General features: G+C 38.9%; 1 protein-coding gene across 3 annotated transcripts in view; it reads right to left on the reverse strand.

The window, feature by feature from the left end:
- cadpsb (Ca2+-dependent activator protein for secretion b) overlaps window positions 1-23,113 on the reverse strand; it is an 82,088-nt gene extending 58,975 nt beyond the window's left edge. For all 3 annotated transcript variants that reach the window (XM_053635947.1, XM_053635948.1, XM_053635949.1), the window contains exons 1-2: window positions 22,693-23,113; window positions 1,385-1,498 (exon numbers count right to left, since the gene is read on the reverse strand). In XM_053635947.1, the coding sequence (XP_053491922.1) occupies window positions 1,385-1,498; window positions 22,693-23,031 (453 nt within the window). In that variant the 5' untranslated portion in view covers window positions 23,032-23,113. The remainder of the gene's footprint in view (window positions 1-1,384; window positions 1,499-22,692) is intronic.
- Between the last annotated feature and the right edge of the window lie 2,282 nt (window positions 23,114-25,395).

Raw genomic sequence — 25,395 nt, forward strand, 5'->3', positions numbered from 1 at the left:
ATGGTTTGCATGTTAACACTGTGCTAGCACTGACGCACACACACACACACACACACACACACACACACACATTCAATGAGGCTGTGAAGTGATGGCCGATCTGTCCTGATCGCAGTGTGTGTAACTGGTGTGTGTGTTTGTGTGTGTCTAAGCTCAGACAACAGTGAGTCCATCACCAGCAGAGTTCAGGGTGTTGATAAGGCTTCAGTCCTACATCCTACACCTACTGTGTTACAAAAAGACCAAAGGTTTCTGGTCGTATTTTACTGTGTAACAACTTTATCTTAATGATTCAATTCACTCTAGAAAGCCCTTTCACTTTAAATGCATCAAGAAAGTGCCCCTAGTGGTCAGTTCTAGTGCATATACACTAGAACATAAATTTTGTGACAGTAGGTCAATGCTAACGTTGTTGAATGCCTGGTGAAAACTGATCGGCTGATGGTGGCCATGATTTAGTGACGATATACCATGAATCTTAGGACTAGTTCACAAAATGTAGGTTTGGCATATTACGCTAATTATATAAAAATCTAAGTGGGTGGAGCTAAATGTTTTTTGGGGCTGAAAAAAATGAAACAAAAGAAGAAGAAGAAGAAAAAGAAGAGAAGAAGAAGAAGAAAGAAGAAGAAGAAGAAGAAGAAGAAGAAGAAGGTTCCAAGCCGTATAATAACAGTGTTCACAAAAAGATGATGCAGAACCTTCATCATTCAGCAAGGACTGGAACATAATCCCAGAATCTTGGTCTTAGGTACTCAGTCTGTAATTCTGCATTGCATGTATCAGTACAAGCTAATTAGCAACTGCAGTAGCCCAAACCATAGCAACACCAGAGAATGACATAATGACATAGTGACCTTACATCAACAATACTTTATGAGTGAAACCATTAGCATACAAATTTCCTCACTGTGTTTGTGTGTCTGTGAGTGTATGCATGCATACAAGCTAAAAAGAGTCATTTGTGTCCCATGAGAGCTGTTTAGAGCTGTCACCTCAATGTTAATTTTCTTATACAATGACATGTCATTACCCAAGCATTTGCTGCTATGAGATAACAAAATGAAATGCAATTCCAACATAATAACACTATGAAATGTTTTATAGTATTATAAAATGTCCAAAGGCTGTCTTAAAAAAAATAATAATACTGTATATCCTCTTGCACTGGAGCATTATCGTAGTCCATCTAAGTTGCCAGTACAGGGCTATAATAAAACATCGTTTTAGATTAAAACATCAACCACATTTTATTACCATACTAATACCACAGGATGTATTTTTACTACCACACTACAGTGAAAGAAATATAAAAATTGAAAAGTATACTAATCAGTTAGCACTGTAAAGAGAAACAAAATGGTGGATTCTGTCTATACTGTACCTCATAGTAGCTCTGAACTGCATTGATGAAGGCCTCATCTGCCACAATCTGAGTGTCTCCTTTGAGGAAAGACTCAAAGCGATCCTTGGTGGTCTGAAGCTGCTGCTTGCTGATCTAAAGAGGGAGAGGAAACAAAACTGCTTCAGTGGCTAAGCCGTGATAACACAAATACACAATGAGAGAGAGAGATAGAGAGGACTGGAGAGAAGAAAGCACTTTACACACTGATAAACTGATACACACTGATACACTGATTTCTGTCTGCTACTGTAGATTTAATTTATATTTCCCTCGAAATGGAAGATAATTTTTTTAAATGATTAGCTATAAAGTTTTCAAATCTGAGAAGTCTCATATGGCCCCAAAACCAACGAGTTTAAAGAATATAATCAGTCCCTCCAGGATTTTGCTATTTTGTGATCCCAGAAATTAATGCATAATCAAGGAAACGCCGCAATATTTGGAGGAGCTTGCAATTTTTTCGAAATTACCGCAGATTTTCCACAGATTTGGGCCAAGATGTGTCGTGTGATGTCATTACAATGCGCCATGTGATGTCATCACGACACGCATTCCGTCAAAGCCCTCTTCGATTCACGTGCGTCGAACATGAGTACAGGAGTACAGTAAAAGTTCTCATTTACCAACAAACATGACTGCAAAAGTCTGTGCAAAACTATTTAGTGGAATTGCAATTTAAACACTCCGAGTAGTTTTCTGCAAAAATAAAAGCTCCTCTAATCACATCGCAATTTTTGAAAAAAGCCGCAGCAAGATACACTGTCTTGTCTGCTATCGACATGCCCATCTATTCATTTTGGTTCTTAAAAAAACCACACGCTTTAGCTCCTAACTCAAGAATCTTCTCCCCCCTCCACAGAATCGTGCCTTTTCTCTCAGGCATTCTTCTGTGTCGGTGTGGAAAACATAAATGAGAGGTTCTCAGTTTAGCTCTCAAGGGCCTCCAATCAGTCCACAGTTGTCTATTTGAGCTCCTGGCACACCTGAGCCAGCTAATCCCAGTTCCATTTGTTTACCTGGATCAGGTGTGTAGTGAGCTGGAACAAAGTTAAAACATGAAGGCATTGTGGATTTTCGGCGACAGGGCTGAAGATAACATAAATGCCTCACAGTTACCAATTAGCAGCACCAAATGAGACATGCAGTTATACAGGTTTTATGTAGATGACAGCTTGACAGCAAGGCAATGTAAACACCATTCCTGTTTAAGAGAAACTAGTGAACGTTCAGGACCATCAACATCTAATCCTCGTTCCAAAAAAAGAAAATTACATCCGGCAGCAAATAGGCTGCATATATTACCCTCAAGACACCAAGATTATAATTAAACTATTCTGTCCATGCCAGAAGTTTTATGTAAACCAAGTAGCTGTTATGGACGCCAGACTGCTGCAGATTGCCTGAAACCATTTCGAATTACAGGAAGTTCTTCTGTAATATGTAATTGCCCTAAAAACAAGAATACTCTAATGAAGGATGTAAAGAGGCAACTAAAAGCCAAAACTCTTGGTAAGATGTACAGCAGTGCTGTGTGCCACCAAGGGACAGGAGTTCCAGAAAAAGCAGTTGGCAATTACAGAATGTAATAGAATACAAACCATTCATGTATCTGTTTTGTTGCTGCATGCAGTGCTTCTTATTCAGCCAGCTAAACTGCCACAATACAGCATCCAGTTGTTGGATGAATTTGATTTGATTTATACATGTTTAAAGGAAAAAAAAGGAGATGTGAGATAAAATAAATAATAGACTTAAAAAAGACAAATGCAGTATGTAATTCTGCATAAACACAGCATAACTAGTGCATTACAGTGCCACTGAAGCCACGGGATTTTTTCAAATCACTCATTATTTAGTTGCCATTCTTTACATCTAAATTAACTAGCTAACTAACCTAAATAAGTGACACTGGAAGATATAGATGTATTTGTCACTTTCTAGCTGTTGGCTAACATGCGAATTAGCCAAGATTAACACACAAGATGGCTTTTTTTTTTCTTTTTTCTTTTTTTCCAAGTGCTGCTAATAGTTCCACTTAACACTACTTTAACATTAATAAGTTTGCAAGAAAATTCATAACAAAAGGTGGAATTCATATATTTACTGACATGTTCATGCAGTATATTTACCTGACAAACAGAACTAACGCTAATGAAGGAAGCTGATAACCGCTAATGACACAGTAGAGCTCATCTATCAGGTCTTAGATTGAACAGGTTCATTAACAGAAGCTCATTAACTGTGCTGATTACGAAAAGCAGAAACAAATATGAAAAATAAATTGCTGAAAAAATGAAAGAGAACGTTATTATGAGAAATTATAAGAATGCACATGATAAATCATGTAATAAACACACCAGTAAGCCAGTTGATGAACTGATTAGCAGTCCTCTCATGAGCTGGATCAGGTGTGCTGGGAAAAACATGAAAAACCTGATTTTTACATTACACTCTAAATAATAACATAGATAAATATTTTTATTTTTTTTACATTTATGTATTTAACGAGTTCTATATCTGTATATCTAAATAAAAAGAAATAGTTTGATTCAGCTATTTGTTAGTCAGTTTTTTAAAAATAATAACAATAAATAAATAAATAAATAAAAATCATAACGCCAATATCATCAATAATACTAATCCATCCAGCCTATTCCAGGGGACTCGGGGCACAAGGCGAAGGACACCCTGGACGGGGTGCCCACCACAGGGTACAATTGCACACACACTCACACATACACGCCGGACAATTTAGTGATGCCAATCAGCCTACAGCGCATGTCTTTGGACTGGGGGAGGAAACCTGAGTACCTGGAGTAAACCCCCGAAGCATGGGGAGAACATGCAAGCTCCGTACACACACAAGGCATCGAACCTCCAACCCCAGAGGTGTGAGGCAAACACACAAACCACTAAGCCACTTCGCCTCACATCTCCAGGGTCAGGGGTTCAATTCCATATTCGTGGAACTGTGTGTGTGGAGTTTGCATGTTCCCGTGCTGCGGGGGTTTCCTCCGGGTGCTCCGGTTTCCTCCCCCAGTCCAAAGACATGCATGGTAGGTTGATTGGCATGTCCAAAGTGTCCGTAGTGTATGAATGGGTGTGTGAATGTGTGTGTGTGATTGTGCCCTGCGATGGATTGGCCCCCTGTCCAGGGTGTCCCCCACCTCGTGCCCGATGCTCCCTGGGATAGGCTCCAGGTTTCCCCGTGACCCTGAAAAGGATAAAGTGGTATAGAAGGATGGATAATAAATAGTTAAGCGATATTCTGGACCCTTAGTTGTGCGACTGGTGATTGGTGACACTGTTGAGTGCTTTTGCTCTCTCAGATTGGTGGATCTGTTGTGTGACATGAGATATGTTTAAAATATTTGGAATTAAATATGAATAAAGGGAAATAAAAAATGTTCTAATAAGAAGGAAATGGCCTTGTGTGTCAGAATTAGGAGAATCAGAGTCATCCATTATGGTGCCTGAAGCGACTCTGTGTTTAATTGGTTGTGGTGTACTATTCTCTAGAGAAATAAACATTCTGGGGTGTGTGTATTTGTGTGGAGGAGAACAGGAACGAATGTGAGTGTGTGAGAGAGTTTGCATGCATGAAAGATAGATTCTGGTGTGGGAGGAAGGTGGAAAAGTACCATGTAGAGTGTGCCTGTGAGGCTTACAGCACCATCTGTGTGTTCATCTCTTTGCTAATGTCCTCGCTCTCTTTCACATAGAAATGGACACACATGCATTATTAGTCCTTTCAGAGTTACTGAACCTGTCTGCATGATGTGAAAAAAAGTGGAGAAACGCAAAAGCAAAATATAATCAATGTTTTCAGGTATGTTTTTACTCTGAGAGTTCTGAAGGAGAGAGGTACAAGCTTTTGTATGTGTGTGTAAGATTTCAGTCATTCAGGTCTACTAAGTAACTGGACTGGACATCCACCACTGCTTGGTGAAACTGATGAGCCGCAAAGGCTGTAGGTAGGATTGCAGCACAAATTCAGTTACCATAGTTTACTACTATAGGACAGGTGTAAAGATTTGTTTCACCAAGAAAAAAGATTTTCTTGACTTTTAAATAAAGGATTAGTAGGGTGGTGTTGTACTTGCTCATTTGCACCCTTGATGATTGTCCAAATCCCAAAATTATTTCTTGTTCATATGTACACCATATGTAGCTATTACCTACAGTAGTAGCATAGTAGAAATGATCTACACTATATACTGTTATCAACAGTATGTGGCCACCTGACCATCACACCCATGTTGGGTTTTCCCTAAACCTTTGCCACAATGCTGAAAGTACACAATTATATAGGATGTCTTTGTATGCTGTAGCATTACAAATTCCCTTCACTGGAACTAAGAGGCCCAAACCTGTTCCAGCATGACAATGTCCCTGTGCACAAAGCGAGCTCCATGAAAACATGGTTTGCCAAGGCTAGAGTGGAAGAACTCGAGTGTCCTGCACACAGCCCTGACCTCAACCCCAATGAACACCTTTGGGATGAACTGTAACACTGACTGCACACCAAGCCTCCTTACTTGACATCAAAGCCTGACCTCACTAATGCTCTTGTGGCAGAATGAGCATAAACCCCAACAGCCATGCTCCAAATTCTAGTGGAAAGCCTTCCCAGAAGGGTTGAGGTTATTATAACAGCAAAGGGAGACCTACATCTGGAAGGGGATATTCAAAAACCACATATGGGTGTGATGGTCATATAACTATATAACTTTTGGCCACATATTTTATGTTATGCTCCCCAAAAAGTACCTGTTGAAAAATAGCTTATTCATTAAAACCAGCTACTCTAATGCATCTCCTCTGTGTGTGTGTGTGTGATTCATTGGGAAGCAAAAGTGTACATGGATGCGATGAGTCAGAAAGGAATCACGGGTCATATGGGTTGCTTTCTTAATTGCATTAAAAGTCCTGTGAGTCCTGTTTAGTCAATGATTTTTTCAGTCACTGTTTTCACTCATTCGTTATGTCTGGCACTGCAGCATTGCTCATGCTGCATCTCCACCTACATCTAACCTACACATCGATCTTTTTTTTCAAAGCACCCTTATTAAAGATTGCTCTACGGCAGCCAGATTCACTATATAGAACTAGAAAGGACAAACACATAAATCAGCCTTGATATGTCAGCGCAAGGGCAGAGAACACATACACACACATGCACACTTGTACAGATGGCCAGTTTCTGTTAGTGTGAAGTTCACTGAGAAAGTGTGACTTACCATCACCAATTTCTTGCTAAAAGTCTGACTATGATGACGGTCCTTTAGTCGAGTCGGAAATTCTATTTTGATCCAACATACTCCAGGCACCCCATATTTCTTTATGTAATCTACCATAAGTTTTCACTCACACATATTTATTTCTTTTCATTTCTTTTATATCTCTTGGACTGCAAACAACACTAGACAAGCCAAGCTTTTTGCCAGGCCACAGTCTGCCTTAAGAAGCATCTGAGGAATACTAATTCTTCCCTACCCATATTCCAACAAATCTCTTTTGCTGGATGTTCATCTTCATTTTACACAATCTAGCTTTCCAATTATTCAACCAACAGACGATGGAAGCCCGTTTCTGCCACTTGAAGGAAAATAAATCCATTTATTCAATCACAATAACAAGAACATTTCCCTGAATTAAGACTTAGTGTACAAGTAATGAGACAGTTTCTCTAAATGATAGCTATGGTTTTATGGTTTACATTTCATATTCGTTGCACACTTGCATGCCCGACGCCATCAGAATTTATTGAAAGCCTGTAAAATGGTTTTCATTTACATACATACATACATAATCACCAGAAAGCACACTCATAGCTACACATTTTTGTGTGTTCTTGTAATTTGGACAGATGTTGATACACTTTATTGTCTTTAATCTGCAATGCAAAATGTGCTGGCAGAGTTCTTCACGCCTCTTCTTTGTTTTGCTGGGTCACATTTTAGTTCTATCCCACCACCCGGTGTCTCAAGTGGCTCCTGGGCACACACACTTCAACAGTGGGGATCAGTCAGTCAGTCAGAGAAAATTCTCAGATTAAAAATTTGAGGTCTGGCAAAAAAATATTTCATTGCATTTTCGCTCCCATCAAGCTATTGTTTTATACATATTTGATTTCTAGATGCTTCTGCATGCATGTCTCTATAACACATTTCCCCCCCGAAATGCTTTCAGAAAATTCCCACAAACTTCACATGTGAATAATCACAAAAATAGTGTGGACTTTACACCTGTGCTTTTTAGACACTTTATGTGTTATGTTTCACATGTGGACTTCATACTGTACATGTTTTTATTTTTCCACGGGTGATTTTCTCGCATGGTTTATTTATTTTTTGCATAGCAGCCATGTAGTTTTATTCTTCATATATAATTCTGTGTTCACATGATGACATGTGCATTTACTTAACATAACATGGTGAAATGTACCTTCCCATGTTTTTCACATATGATTGCATTTCACTCACAAAATCACATGTGAAGTGTATGTAATTTTTCCATAAGTGTTTCATTTATAATATCCATTTCAATAGGTTGTGATACATATGTAAAACACTTTTCTTAAGTGAATTGAGAAAAAGTGCTATATTTCAGAGCACTTTAGTGTGTGTGTGTGTGTGTGTGTGTGTTTGTGTGTTAATATTCAGCAGAAGAAGAGTCATTTGTATTCATGATCATTCCACGAGGGCTGGAATTTTCACTAAGGGTTAGAATATGATGCATGAGTGGGATATACAGTCAAGTCAATAATTATATGGACAGTGACAGAATTGTCATAATTTTGCCTCTGTACACCACCACAATGGATTTTGAAATGAAAAAAACCATGATATAATCGAAGTGTAGATTTTTAGCTTGAATTCATTGGGGTTTAACAAAAAATATTGCATTAAACGTTTAGGAATTACAGCCATTTTTTAGAGACTATCTCCATTTTTCACAGGCTCATTTTAAGGCATGCATGTTCATGGTTGTTGTAACACATTTGAATTAAATCCACTTTTACCTAGAACAATTAAAACTTAACTAAAATTCACAGGGTTTGGATGGGTCTAAGATTAGACTTCCATTTTGGCTCGTCAACACAGAGAAGGAACGAGACAAAAGGAGAAAAAGAACCTTCGCTAGATATTATGTAAGTACTCAATGGGTAATGAAAAATGAAGGTGCTTGCCAAATTTAGCGCAGTAGAAGCTGAAGAAGAAATGAGGGGGAGATTTTATGAGCATGACACACACACATTTCATCAAAGAGGTAGTCAACGTTGTGCTGGCTCACAATCTCCATCATTTCTTTTCTTTTTTTATATATATATATATATATATGCACAGAGCCTAACATGAAGTTTTCCTTATCTCATGCTCTACTTATTGTGAGTTTGAGGAGTTGTACATTTGACTGTGCACTCAAAGAGACATATCTTGTGTTGTTGTGATATTGCATCCAGGAGGACATAATGGATAGTGTCAGTTGTCTGGTTTGGAGTTGCCGTTTAAATAACGAGACATAGGAGTGTCCATATACACCTGCACACTGAAATGTGATGTGACATAGTGTAAGTAGTGTATGGTTGCATTGGTGTGGTGCCACTGTAAAGCATGAACAGCATGTTCATGTGGATGTTTAAATGAAAAATCCACTCTAAATGAATTGCATACTAATCTTTATAATTACCGTGATCTTCAGCTGCACAAAATGATGCTTTCTACATTACTTGCAATGCTTTTGAACAACCCACCGATGGTGGCGCCAGGGAGATTAAGCCCTTTTTACATCCATCCATCTATTTTCTATACCGCTTATCCTTCACTGTCACGGGGAACCTGGAGCCTATCCCAGGGATCATGGGGCACAAGGCGGGGGACACCCTGGACGTGGTGTCAATCCATCGCAGAGCACAATCACATACACATTCACGCACGCATTCATACACTACGGACACTTTGGACATGCCAATCAGCCTACCATGCATGCCTTTGGACTGGGGAGAAAAATGGAGTACGAGGAAAACACGCAAACTCTGCACACACAGGGCAGCGGCGGGAATCAAACCCCCAACCCTGGAGGTGTGAGGTGAACGTGCTACCCACTAAGCCACCATGTTTCCACCGCTTATTTCATCTCTACCTAAAAAGACTGATGCAGCAGCACTTTAGTGCTTTATTCTCCTCAGCTCTCTCACCTCCTCATATGTACGCTCTGTTCAAACAGATAAGGTTCCAAAGACTTGGCTTTCATACTAATACCGCTGCCAATGCCATTGTGATTGTCACATTTAAATTGCTCACTAGCCAATTCCAGCTGCTGCACTGAATTGTGGAACTATGAGTCTGTTACTGGAATATTTTGAGTGAGAAAAGAATATCTTGGACTTTTGTTTTTAGGACAGTTCATCCATTATGTTTAAGATTGATTCATTTTTTTCTCTTATTAAAACATCTTTGTGCTAGAAATGTCCCCTGTGACATCACAGCAGCACACGTCTCACAGGAAATACAGTGCCTACAAACAAGTTAGCACCAGAATAGCTAAGCACATCAGATATATTTCAATATAAACATATTTGTGTTTCAGGGTAGAGTTTTCCTTTAGAACCAGGAGCAAGAGTCAAAAGTACAGAGTATGTAAATGGCACGCTGGAACTAAATGTGGAACTCATAAAAGAATCATACGGACAGCCAAACAAAAAAACAAGGTCCTTGAATAAATAATACAAAAAAACTTCTCCTGCATTCAGGTTCTGCAGGTTTTTGCAATATTTACTTAAGGATATTTCAGCCACACAAACAAGTCACATACACAGTACCACACAGTGACCAGAGCAAATAGACAAACCTTTTGTGTGTACACACAGCATTCAGTAGAGCATCATCTGCACCTAACTCATATCCACCAAGCTAATCAAGATAGAACAAACAGCAAATAGATGCCCAACATGCTAAACAACCTAGCAGGCTAACTCTGGATCTCTGGGAGAACTATACCAAGAAAGGGACACCGTGTTCCAGTTACTCTTCAGCTTCTTGTGCAGCTTCCCTCCATGTGCCTCCTAGGGATGTCACAAGAACTGATACTTCGGTACAAAGTCGGTACCAACATTCTTAAAATGTGACGGTACTTGTTTTTCTGCAGTAGCGTAAGTATCGTTGGTAATGAAGGTACCGAGGTTGCAGTTCTTCCGGAACTGATGGGGGCAGCAAATACGCGCAAGTGTTTTAGTTGATCCACAAGTGGTAAAGAAGAACGCCTACAAGCACACGGGAAAAAGAAGACGGCGACAAGTTTAACTCCGCCCCGACTCGAAACGTGATAAGAGTCAAATATGGAAATACTTCACATTCGAGGCAGATGACAACAAACATATAATTGATGCTCTGAAGTCGGTGTGCAACCGATGCCATCGTTCATTTCAAACAAAGCGAGGAAACACCTCGAATTTGGCGAAGCACCTGAAAGACAGACACCCGATCTCTTCAAAGAATTCCAGGTGAGTGAGTTTCACGTCATATTAACATCATATACAAACTGTAAAACTTCTAATCCTTATCCTGCATGACAGGCATTATATTATCTTTGTTTGAGGCAGCTGGCATTCTGGCCGTGAAACCAGCTAAAACCGAGGGTTATGCTCCATGTAATGTTTGCGATAGCTGGTTATTTGTTAACGACGCTAACGCATTGCGATGTTATAAACTACCTCCTAATGGGCCACCATGCATCGCCATTCAGCCCATGTCCTGTCAAAAAAATGTAGCCTAATGTCACTCATAATTATTGAACTGTTAATGGGTTTAATAAATCTTTTTGGCCTGCCACCATATCACTGAATTTAAACTAATGCTTGCATTCAGAGTATAAGCTGTGTGTGTGTGTGTGTGTGTGTGTTTAAGAGTGTACCTTAGGACTTGTAGCCTCTATTGTTTTATTAGTCATAGTCAAACATTATGTTTAATAACTAAAACATCTCCCTCTCTCTTTTTGCCAGTATCAACCAGAGGAGGTTGTTTTTGTTTTTTTTTGGTATCGAGTATTGTATACTTTTGGTGGAATCGGTACCGACTACTAGATGTTTGGTATTGTGACATCCCTAGTGCCTCCCACCATTTCTCTCTCTTTATGATGAAAGTGCTCTGACGGATCGCAGACCAACTGCTGAAGCGGTTTCAGTACATGCTGAGCCAAAGGAAGGACCTCAGCATCTTTGACGAAGACCAGTATAAACCTTCTCCCTGGTATTCCAAAGCAGCCGTCACACTGGATTTTCACCTCTCGTATTTTTTTCAAAAACCAGACCTGGTGTGATGTGTTTTTTTTTTAGGGGAATGAAGTGGTAATATTAGCTAATATAAGGTACTGTCACTACTTTTACAACACTCATGGTTACTCACAGAAACATGTAGCTGAGTGGACAATGAAATCAATATTTGTACCATTTCATATTTTCTCCACTATGTTTTGATTATGGTGGCTGACAAAGTGCACTACAAACTGAAAGATGCACTGCAGAACACTTTCATAAAAATCACAACTTGTGTAGGAATTTGTACTTGTGTAAATTTTAGGAATTCCCTGCAAATGCATATATGCAATGCAAAATCCTGGGTCCTCTGAGCTCAGGTTTTGCATGTTTTTTTGCGTGGGTGTTCTCTTGTTTGCTGGTTTCCTCCCACCTTCCATAAACATGATATCAGGTGGATTGGCTTCACTAAATTGCCCCTAGATGTTTGTGGATTAGTATGCATGGTGCCCTCCACCTCTTGCCCATTGTTTCCGGGATAGGCTCTGGATCCACTGCGACCCTGACCAGGATAAAGTGCTTACTGGAGATGAATGAATTAATGAATCGACATGCAGATTCAGCTATGAATTTGTAGTACGGTTCTTAAATGCAGATCCAGCCACAGCACAATGGAAGGGTTTCCAGAGGACACTGACAGGAGACAGAACCTTCTTACTTTCAATGTGATGGAACCATCCACACATTCAAATTTAAAGCAACCAACATCCACATGAAAAAGAATGCAATTTTCTTTTTGTCAGTGTGTTACTGTAACACACAATGCTGTGAAAAAGTATGTAACTTATTTCTTCTGTTTTTGTGTATATTTATGTCTAAATATACACAAAACCAGAAGAAATCAGGATGGGGCAAATACTTTTTTACAGTACTGTATATCAAATTGATATGATTGATAACTACACTGTATGGCCAAAAATATGTGGACACCTGACAATCATACCCATATGTGCTTGTTGAACGTTCTATTCCAAAGTCGGTCCAACCTTTGCTACTGCAACAGCCTCTACTCTCTTCTGGGAAGACTTTCCAGTAGAGTTTGGAGATTTGGGGGAATTTCTGCCCATTCAGCCACAAGAGCATTAGTGAAGTCAGGCACTGATGTCAGGTGAGGAAGCTTCGTGTGCAGTTGGCATTACAGTTCATCCAAAAGGTGTTCATTGGTGTTGAGGTCAAGGCTCTGTGCAGGCCACTCAAGTTCTTCCACACCAACCATGTCCTCATGGACTTCCCTTTGACAGGGGCATTGTTATACTGGAACAAGTTGGGCTAAGCCTCTGATTTGAACTGGTTTAACTGGTTAAGTTGCTACTATTTAGGTAATGATATTGTGATACTGTGCAGATACTGTTCTATGCACTTCCAGAGCAGATATGTGTGTTGCTAAATTTGCATTGCATCTATGAATTTGCAGTGTGTTTCTAAAATGCCACTGTATATTTTGTCATTTTCGTGAAAGTGTTTTGTGATTTCGCAGCACATCTTTCCATTTGTATTGTGTTGGCTTTTGGGGGCCGCCATAATCAAGGGATTTCTTTTGGCTGTCTTCAAACAAAGACTGAACACCCACCTCATCATAATTAAAATTTGTTAAAAATTTATATTATCTCCTCTCTAACAGGGTTTGAGCTTAATAATATTCTTAGTCACTGACCTATTTGTGCTTGCATGTTTTTGGATGTTTTTATAGAGACTGTAAAGCACTTCGGTAAGTCGCTCTGGATAAGTGCTAAATGCTGTACATGTAAATGTTTTGAGAGAGGACAGTCACAATTTTATGCTGTCTGAATGCATCTTTCAGCCTGTAAACGTCACCTTTTCACATATTTTGATTTGAAAGCATTTGAGTTATTATAACCATTGTTTTACATACTGTACAGTATGAACTCAGAATAACCAGCCTTTTTCAATAGTAAAAATGTAGAGTAGTGCCACATCCAACTCCATAATGTGCACTGTGCATTAGTGTAATTAATAATATATCAAAAGCAATCACATTCTTTCACAATATGTAATTGGCTAGTCATGAAAGGCCACATTTATTGCATTCTATTATGTAGTTTTTCCATTACATTGAAATCAGGTATCTGTAATCATAAATGGTTCCACTGAGCAAATGTGTGCTCTAGTGAGAGAAATAGCTGCCAAATTTACTGTGAGCCTTCTAAGTAATATCCAGTGAGTATGGCCCATTTCAAAGCATTTGTTGTAGCTTCACCTCTGCTGACCTCAATGGTCCAGTTTAATGGTCCAGTCAATCTCTCATCAGTGATACAGTATAGAGTATCATCTGTCTACTGTGTGATTTTATCAGTTCGTTTCACAGCACCTAAAGTATAAGTTACAATCATTGAAATTTATCGTAGCTAATGGGATTACAGCAGATACAAGCGTAGACCTGCACATTGACCTAAAGCAAACAGATGTGTGGATTTCTGTGGATTTCGGAGCTGGTTAATTGGGTGGATATCAAAAGATTTTCTTGTGCATAAAATGAAAGAACATTTTATTGTCCATTTTGTTAAATTGGACCATTCAAATGGACTGATAGGTAGGAGATTATGCAACATATCAAATTTCCAAAATGTGGGGGGAAATCTCATGGATTATTCTCATGTTCTGGTAGCTTTTTCCACCTAGTCATAAAAGACTTCAGTGGATTGTTGTGTCTGAAACAAGCTTTTGTTTATTTAATGCATGACTGCATTGCCCATGCACACAACATGCCATAGTTCATCATCTAACAGCATAGCCATAATGTTTGGAAACTCATAGTGCATGCGTTTGTGTGGGCTGTATGAGTGCGTATGTGTGCATGTGAGCCTGGTCAAATGCATTTGTGTGAGAGCATGTGTTTTTGAATTTTACACTAATGAGTACTTGAGAAATGTTAAAACATTTAGGAGCCATAGATTTTGTTTTGGGTGTGTGTGTGTGTGTGTGTGTGTGTGTGATAAAGGCAGAGAGAAAAACAACCACAGTTTGATAGGAAGACATATGTATATATCAAACAAGAGAGTATCTATGAGTGCTCTATACATTCTCAGTTAAATGCTGTTCTTAGACAGATTTTAATTGTGTGCGTGTAAACGCCTGCACACAAGATAATGTGTGTATCTGCAAGGGAGAGCTAATGTGCATGTGGGGGTGTGAGCATTTGCCTGGAACTCTCCAATTCCAGCTAAAAATAAAGAATTGAGACATATGACACGGCACGCTCAGCAAAATGGCTTCCTCTGACCGAAGAGATGGCAGACAGAGAGAAAGCATGTCATCTATGAATCAGTGCCTTCTCTCTCTCGCCACACGCCTCTGAGGAAAACTTTATGGTAAACATGTGTGTGACCATCATCTGATGCTCCTTCATTTTTCCTACTCTTAGCAAGAGAGACCTTGAATGGAAAGCTGCATGCTATTCAACCTTGAGGAAGAGGGAAGGTCATGCAAGCCTGTGCCAATTGGGCATGAGTGGGAAAGGGGGAGGTTGGCTTAATGGATAATGAGATGTGGGAAAGGGAGCTAGGATGTAGTATCTGTGCTAATACATGTGGGTGTGCATGAGTGGGTGTGGATGGGAGGATGGAGTGAATGAACTACAGGTCTTTAGAATAAGGCAAACTGCTATTGTGCTTGCAATTGTGTATTGATCCTAATATAGCTGGTAAGCTGTTGAGCTTAACGATCAGAGGGTGCAGTCCACCTCCTCTTTCTTATGTAACAAATTCCATGTCTTTTCCGTTAGCCCTTTTAGTATTTCTGAGAAAATATGCAAAAAAAAATGTATTACCATTATCCTAAATGGTTCTTTGAGAATAATCAGTAGCAAGGTCAAGAATTACTCACCATTTCATCTTCATTCATGATAGTAGAACCAACCAAATGCCTTGTAGGTCAAGATACATTTTTCACACCTATTCCCAGATTTCATTCAAATTCTTCCATTCATAACCCTCTTAACATAAGGGCTTTCATTTGAATGTTCACTGTAACTATGGGATAGGATCTTTGATCTTGTCTTGATTCTAATTTAGCCTCAAAAAATCGTTAGTTTGAGAAGCTTATTTGCCCTGTTTGCACTGATAGGACATCAGCAGCAGCCAAAAACATATAAGCTATATGCACTGTACACCTCAGTAATAGCTTAATAATGGGAAAAGTAGTAAAAATTAAGAGCAGTACCCAAATGTTCAAAAAAACAGAACATTTTATATATCTACTTATTTACAGTAGTACATAAAACACAGTTATATTCATGTGCACTTTCTAATACATTGTAACTCCTCATACATGAGGGCCTGTATGGCAGAGGCAGATTAAAACATGTATTGTAATTATTTTTAGGTATAATTGGTGATATAGGGAGGTTTTTTTTTATTTTTTTTAATTTATGGGAGGATTCTCAGGTGTCTGCACTTTGTAACCGTCATTGAATAAATAAAACTTCATGATGTGCTGTTATGAAAATAACAACCTTTGTGGCGGTAGCAGAAACTGCACTACCATACTAGGCCATGGCGATTGTGCATCATTGATTATCATCATTGATTATTAAGTAAGTAAGTAAAATTGATTTATATAGCACTATTCTAGACAGTTGTCACATAGTGCTTCACAATATACAGTATGAAAAAAAACAAAAAAAACAAAAAACAATAAAATGGTATGAACATAAACAAGACAGGCAACAGCACACATAGCCACAGCATAAGTTATTTAAAACCAATAAGACAACACATCACCCAATGCAGGCTAGGTGAAAGCCAGCTTGTAGAAATGACTTTTTAACAGTTCCTTAAAACCTGACTCGGAGTGTTTTTTCTTATACCCCCCCCCCCCCCTTTTTTTTTTACATTTAGACATTGGGATGACGAACAGTTTTTGGTCGGATGATCATAAAGTCCTTCTTGGTCTGGGTGGAATCAATAACTCAGCGATATAAGATGGTGCTTGCCCATGCAGTGTTTTATATGTAATAAGTGCGATTTTTAAATCTATTCTGTATTTAATTGGCAGCCAGTGAAGTGCAGAGTAATATGGGCACTACGATGAGATCAGGATAAACGTCTTGCGGCGGCATTTTGAACCGCCTGAAGTCGAGAAATTGTAGCTTCACTGGCGTGTTGAAATTAGAGCATGTATAATCCTTTCCGAGTGTTCACAACCAATCTCGGACAAGTTTTGAAAGATTTCTTAGCTGACAAAAACAGGTCTGGGCTACTAAACAGCACCTAAATTCCTGGATGCTGATTTCATATTTCCCTCCAGTGGACCAAGGTGTGGCTTTATTGTATTTTCAATAATGATCTGGTCCAATAACAACAATTTCTGTTTTGTCTGAATTCAACTGCAAGAGGTTTTTGACATCCAGTTTTTTTATAGATATGATAAAAACTAAAAGAATATCAAGCTTATTAATATAATTTTTTTTAAAGAGAAATAAATCTGTGTGTCATCTGCATAAAAATAATAAGAAATACATATAAAATCCTGGATCAACTGACCCAAGGGAAGCATATAAAAAGAAAACAGAACCGGGCCAAGAATAGACCCCTGCGGTAAACCAAACTTTTGTATATTAAATGAATTAAATGTACATTCTTCAAATTTAGCAGAATTTTTCTTCCTGACAAATATGACTTGAACCACTTCAGGGCACTGCCTGATATCCCAACCCTATTCCTGATGCATTCTCCTGCATCAGCCTTCATTAAGATATCACTCGTTACCTTGAATAATGCAGTTTCAGTACTATGTCATTTATGAAAACCTGATTTAAAATTTATCAAAGATACAGTTTCTCTTCAACATGTAGGCACTGTAACATAACACATTTCTCAAGAATTATTTTCCAATGACAGCACACCCCATCGTGTTTAATTCCTTACGTATAGCACAAGCATATGTGTGTGTGTGTGTGTGTATATATATATATATATATATATATATATATATATATATATATATATATGTATATATATATATATGTATATATACATACATACACACACACATATATATATATATACATATATATATATATATATATATATATATATATATATATATATATATATATATATATATATACACATACATATATATATATATATATATATATATATATATATATATATATATATATGTGTGTGTGTGTGTGTGTGTGTGTGTGTGTGTGTGTGTGTGTGTATTGCAAATTGATTTTTTGTTTAGGATGGCACATAGCAGCAGGTAGAACTGGAAATGGCTTAGATGTATTATGTCTCTTTAGCCTGTTCTGCATTTTCACAATCTGCTTTACAATACTACATACATCCACACACACACACACACACACACACACACACACACACGTGTTATATCTAAGTTATATTGCTTTCTGTTACAGCATTCTATTATCATTTTCCTAAACACCACCGCTTTTAGCTAACTTTATCTTCTTTATCTGCCTCCTTTATCTAATTCAATATCCTCTCATGTGACGATTGTCTTGTTTTAGATCATAAACTCAGGCTCAGCTGTTGTTACTCAGATACAATATGTCTTCAATAGACTATATGGCATTTTAGAGGGTATCTCTAGGGTATTAGAGGATATCATATTTGTTATTTTGAATGGAACCTTATCTGAATGTCTACATGACCAAAGACAGTATGCAATAAAAATACTGGTTCATCTCCTATCTTCACAGGCAGAAGCTAGTAATATCAGTATATAGTTTGTGCATACAGTGCTGTCAGCTCTCTCCTAATCTCAGACTCTGCTTAGCTTGACAGCTTGACAGAGTGAGTGTTGAGTGCAGCTTCTCATCATTCTCTTCTTAAGTCAGATGTTTATTTGCCTTTCTAACTGCTGAGATCCCACAAAAACAGACCATTCTGTAATTACATTTCTGTCATATCTGGGCACTCAGATGATTAAATTGTGATATTTATCATTTTTAAATGATATTTATCCTTTTTAAAGGGCTGAATGTGTCTGTGCTGCCTCAGACACTCATACACACCTCAATAAAAAGATCTGAAGGGAAAATCAGAGGAGAAAGCAGGTAAGTTTCCCACACTGGCCACTCGAATACATTCACACATTCTTAACCACACAATCACACAATAATGCCCTGATTTGCATCCCCTTGTGAAGAAAGAAGTAATCATGTGGCCTGCAGCTCTGGGTTCTAACTGCAGAGGAGGGCAGTGCAGTCAGGCTTCATCACAACCCATTTAACAGTCAGAAGTGCAAAGCCTGATTGAGTTACTCATTACACATTCACTAAAGGTCTTTCATGTTTGAAAAAGTCCTCTGAGCATTCATCACAAGATTCCTACAGCATGAAAATCATAAAACGTAGATAGTCTTAAGTGTATACATTTAGACAGGCATCAGATTTGGTTAATCTTTTCAGTACAGTTCCAGAGACTCGTATAATCTGTGCATTGGGATAAGACACTTTTTGTCACCTGTCTTTATGACTTTTGTGAAATTTGATGCATTAAATTTTGGTTGTCCTTTAAGTTGTCCTTTGATTCCACCACGTTTACACGAGAGGTTTAGCTTAGCTGATTAGCTGACTATTACAGGTCATACACCTGTATCCATCCATTCATTTTCTTGGAGCTTTTCTGTATCCATACCCATTCCATTTTCTTGGAGCTTTTCCCAGGGAACTCTGGACATACGGTGGGGGTGCCAACCCATCACATGGCATAATCGCACACACATTCACACACTATGGACAATTTAGAAATGCTAATCCACCTACAACACATGTCTTTGGACTGGGTGAGGAAACCGGAGTACTGACAGGAAACCCCCAAAGCATGGGGAGAACATATACACAGGGTGGAGGCAGGATTCGAACCCTTTACGCAAACGTGCTAACCGCTAAGCCACCATGCCTCCCGTACACCTGTGTCACAGGTAATTACATGCAGTAGATATCTAGCTATAATTCCAAGATATTTATATGTGCTGTTTTTGTCTGGTCTGCCCATTTGGGTGAAATGACACAGTTCACTAAGTTGTGCAGGGCTAAAGATATAGGACTTGTTGCTCCATTTGACCAATAGACAAAAAGGTATATGCTATCGAAATATAACTGTGAATGAAGCACTGACTAAAAAAAAAAGTTTTACTGCTGTAAAGTGTGTGTGATTAGGATAATCGCTGTCTTTGCAAATGATAAAAAAAGCTAATTTTTTCCGGTCTTAAATTAATTGGGTTTTTTTTTCAATCCCACTCTCCATAACAAGCACTGCAAATCATGGCACAAAGACCACTGTTTGGTAATAACCTATTACAAAACACGCTTCTTCTGCAAATATCTGCAATTTTCTATAGGAGTATACAGCAGAACAAAGAAATTATTACCTCAGAAGCATAGGTATTTCACGCAGCAATGTTCAGCCATGTTGTTGTATGTTGAATTTATTTACCTACAGAACTCTTCACCGGTCTCAAATCTCTACACAATCCTGTACTGTCGAACAACAGGATATCAATTTGGTGAAAAAAAGTGGATTCAACAGATTTTATACAAGTAGTTTTATACATTTTTTTTATATAATAAATGGAAATGCATATTTATATAATGCACCCATTTACAATATCTAGACGCTCTAAATCAAAACTCCAGGTCAGACACTATGTCTTCATTTCATATCTTAAATTATCATGGCAATATTAAATGATCCAAGCCTTAACATAGAAATATATTTAATGAAATGCCATGATTAATGACATTTTAATTGACATTTTAATGATTGTACCATTTTCTTTCTGAATAACCATAATTTCTTTCTGTAAAAAGAACATTATTATAGTGATGCCTTGTCTGATAAGTAATTTTTCACAATGCTATTCATGATAACAATAATTAACAGTATTTTTAATTAATTTCAGCTAAGTATTTATGCCTGCTACTAGGCATGGCAAATCCTCATGTCTCTGTGATTACAGCAAATTGGTGAAATGGAAATGTTCTTAGTTTAATCTAAAAAGGAATTAACTAAATCCTTCTAGCTAGTAATATTTACCTTACTCGAATTTCGATTGTATGATATTTAAAGCATACATTAGCCATTATATCAGTCCTTTACTCTCTGCATTTGATGAATGTACTTCATGGGAATGATTTAGATTGCAAGGTGATTGCACTTTAAGGACTTCAGCAGTGACTCAACACTAAAATTAATTTCTATGACCCAAATATCACCAGCCATGACTCACTAAACTCAACTGACTCCCAATGGGAGAATCAGAGCCTCGTGTCTTGTATGAAAGCAGAATGGTCAAAGTTCACATTGTACTACACAGGACTAATATGTGCTTTTCATATCATGTCTTTGTATTTGAGACATAACGTTGTCACTTTGATACCCTAATTAGGACCATAAAGGTCCTCCAGCACACATGATACTTCATGAAGACTACAACTGTTGCTTGTATGCAGTAAAATACATGAACACTGGGCCATAGTTGTTTGAAGGTTTATATTAAAATAAAGATGGAACAACGAATTTTAATTATCTAGCAGTGACTGTAGATTGCTCATGACCTCAAGCTGTAAAGACCTTGTTGTAAATTGTAAATGATCACCCTCGATCAATAACTGAGGGGAATTAGATGGGAGCTGTAGTGCGCCCATGCAAGATCAGGATCAGATACAAAGAGTGGAAACAGTATGAAACACTGCAGCACACTGTGATCAATAGCCTGAAGCTTTACACTAAAACTGGTGGCTCTAGAGGGAAGGAAGAAAGAAAAATTATAGCTGAATGATAAAAATCCAATCTCTGTGTAGAGAAGGGAAGAGCAGAGCGTTGCATTAAGCAAGTATGCTGGAATTTAATACCATGTTTTGTTGTTCTAGATTTTGAAAAAAAAGGAAAGATTTACGGGGAAAACAGACAAATGCAGAGAGAGATTGGTGTTGGAAGGTAGAAACACTACTCTTATTAGTAGAAACACTACTATTTACTATTTACTCAAAATGTTTTACTTCAACCTTGAAAATTAAACTCTTTGCAAATTCTGTGGGTTCCTGTGTCAGGATAGGGGGAAGCATGACGGCTGCAACTAAAAGACCCAATACTGTACATCAGAACTATCATGCAGAGTAGCAGTAGTATAATTTGGGTAGTAGCACAAGCTTTAATTCACGTTTCACAGTTTTAGATTCAAGACTATACACTGGGGGAAAATACCTATTCTCATATCTCACATTAACATCTGGCTCCTAAGGTCATACTGGTAGATGGTGAGTGGAGAGGCATGATGGAGCTAGATCACAAACCACATGCTACTAATGGTTTGTTTAAGTAGTACACCATCTTTTGGCATATGAGGTAGAGTAGCCTATTTTGGGATACAATTTAAAACGGTAGTAAGCGATTTTGGGAATAGCTTCTACGATTAGCCCGCTGAGAGAGCGTGTGGGTCATGTGACTCTCCTGAGGCCATGACAGCATTTTATTTTGGTCTGGCCACTCTGTCACCCTTACGGGGAATTAGCACTTAACTGGAAGTTCTGTTGCGCTTTCATGGATGTGGGACGGGCTGCTTTTTTGGGTTCCTCTCAGCCTTTCGTCTGAATTCCAAATGCAAAATCTTTGTGCTTCTGCAGTCCCGTTAGCCCTGTCTGTTCACACACCTCCCCCCACTTGTCCCAAAAAAAGCGGACAGTGGTGACCTCATACATTTATCACTGATTATATAGCCTATATGTGTGTGTGTGTGTGTGTGTGTGTGTGTGTGTGTGTGTATACACACACACACACACACACACACACACACATATATATATATATATATATATATATATATATATATATATATATATATATATATTGATATATGTGTGTGTGTGTTTGTGTGTATAAACCAAAAAGGCTTGTTGTTACTTAGAGGAATAAAAGACACGCATGTGCCCCTCAAGGTGAGATGAAAGGAGGCTGCACCTCTGCTTTCGTTCTCTTACCTTGAGCTGCCTCCTCGCCATGTCGGTCGGCTGCTTGGCGTTGAACGGATACGCGACGCATCGCATGACGAAGACGTAGAGCTGAAGGCGCTTCTTTCTCTCTTCTTCCTCCCGCTGCAGCTTCTCGACATCCTCCTTCTCGTGCTCGCTGGCGGCGGACGGGCTTGGGCTGCTGGGGCGGGCGCTGCTCCCACGGCTCCCAGGCTGCAGCCGCTCCGAGCTCTCGCTGCTCCTGTTCGGCGACACGCGAGAACCTCCGGACTGCGGCGCCAGCGTCTCTTTGCTTTCCTCCTCTACTATCCCGTCCGATTCCTCCTCGCTGGATGACGGATCCAACATTTTTGCTTCGGTGCAGGCACTCGACCGAAAAGAACCGAAAAAAACGACACCCTGCTAAAAAGTAAAAACAGAGGAACCGAGTTCGGTTTATTAGTGGAGTGCGGATCGGCAGAGAGAGTCTTATGTCCCAACGAAGAGGCAGTGGACGCCGGATGAGACAGACACCGCAATCTCTCCGCACGGGCAGAGCGACGATGCTGACGCGCCCTGCCGTGGCTCCGGTCGGCCAATCACTGCGCGCAGAAGGGGGGGGGGGGGGGGTGATACGCCAGAGTGGAGGAAGAGAGAGCGCGCGCGAGGCAGTGGCGGGGGCGCGCAGGCGGGGCCGAGCGCAGCAGCTCTTTCTCTCTCTCTCGAAACGAACGAGCGCCGACGGCCACTTCCTGCCGAGCAGCTGTCCGTGGTGCTGAACGCTCTTCTGGGTCGCTGCTATCAGAAAGCACGCAGTCTGAATGGGGAAAAGTGTATTTAAACCACACACACACTGAATTAAAGCCAGCAAGCAAGAGCGTTGATTAATATCACCAGGCATGAAAGGCGAATTGCTGCTGCAAGCAACTGGCATTGATATGCTATTAAAAAACAAACAAACAAACAAACAAACAGGTATTTTAAACGACCATATAAATGCATTTATGTCACACGTTGTTTTTTTAAGGGCAGATGAAAATCAGTAAACAAGGTCATGCTTTTAAATAGAAACCGACATGGCGCTGTTACACCTGTTCATGCAATAAAAGGACTGAAGTTCCACATTTTCCCTGTAGGGGAAATACTTTCCATGCAACACAATACAATACAATACAATACAATACAATTCAATACAATACAATACAATTCAATACAATACAATACAATGTCTGCCTCTGTGGCTAAAATGACGTCATTCTGAGGTCAGATTGTGGGGCAGCTAGAATACTGTCCAAATTATGTACTTTTGTGGAAGGATGGCACACATAGAATCGCAGGCCTAGCACACAGAATCCACATATGGCTTCTCATCTGCTCTCCCACCAGTTCTCCAACCCCCCCCCCCCCCCCCCCCCCGCCCCCCACACTGCAACATGCCAATACTCATAATTTATTGCCCTCAAAAACAAATACAAAATCGTTCAAATGTGAAATTTGACATCGTAACCAACCCACTCATGAACATAACACACACTTGGCAAGAAGTTTTTTTCCAGTGAAACTGACAAACTGTGGAAAAATTGCAATAGTGCAGATTTGATAAAAAATAAAATAAAATAAAAAAATTAATAATTAACAACCCATTTTTATTGTCTTACCTGTTTGGATACTGATTCAAAAACTAAACAATATGGCTATAATATCATGATTTTTATTTTATTTTTTGCCACCAATAGGTCTGACTTTTAGGCTGGCAAGAACAGAGGGAACTCCAGTATTTGTATCCCATATCTCTAAAATGCTCGCTATTGTGTTTTAGTATCCTCAGATAAGACTTGATATATTCCATCTGAAGTATAGTTATATTTGTGTTTTATTTGAATTCAACTCACATAAGATTTGTTTTTAAATAATATTGAGAGAAAGAAATAGGAGCATAATGAGGACTTTCTTTGAGAACACTAGTATCGCCAGTGATTCTTGAATTTAACACATTAGTTAGTGAGGGACTCCAGGAAGGTATTGCACTTAAGACTATAAATGTATATGTCTGACAGCTCAAGATACTGCAGCAGATGCTCAGTAAAAGGGTAGCACTTGAAACTCAGACCACATCTGCAAAGCATTCATAGGCCTGTTCAATAAATTATGAAACCAACATACTTCTTATTTTCAATATTGAGAGAATATTTAAAAAAAAAATTGAAAAAAATGCTAACTTCTTGAGTACAGACTGTGCACCGACTGAGTACAGACTGAGCACCACATAGCCAGAATGGATTTTTAATATATTTATGAAAAGTCTTTCATATTCATTCATTCATTCATCCTGGTCAAGGTCACAGTGGATTCAGAGTCTATCCCTGATAAACACACACACACACACACACACACACACACACACACACACACACACACACACATGCTTTTGGACAGTGAGAGGAAACCAGAGAACCTGGAGGAAACACATGCAAACATGCAGAGAATACATGGTGAAGTTCTGCACAAACAGCAGCCTGAGCTCAGGACTGAATGGATTGAATCAGGAACCATAGAGCTGTGAGGCAGCAATGCTAGCCACTGTACCCCTATGCTGCCTATATTTCATATTTTACAAATTTTAAGGTCTTCCACATAATTGATGAACAACCTGAAATGGCAAAAGGCTAATGCCATCATTTTAATGCTTTAGTGTAATGTATAAATAAACCTGAGGGAAAGTGACAAAGAGGG

Source organism: Ictalurus furcatus, chromosome 11 (genome assembly GCF_023375685.1).
Source record: "Ictalurus furcatus strain D&B chromosome 11, Billie_1.0, whole genome shotgun sequence".
In the NCBI taxonomy this organism is placed as follows: Eukaryota; Metazoa; Chordata; class Actinopteri; order Siluriformes; family Ictaluridae; genus Ictalurus; species Ictalurus furcatus.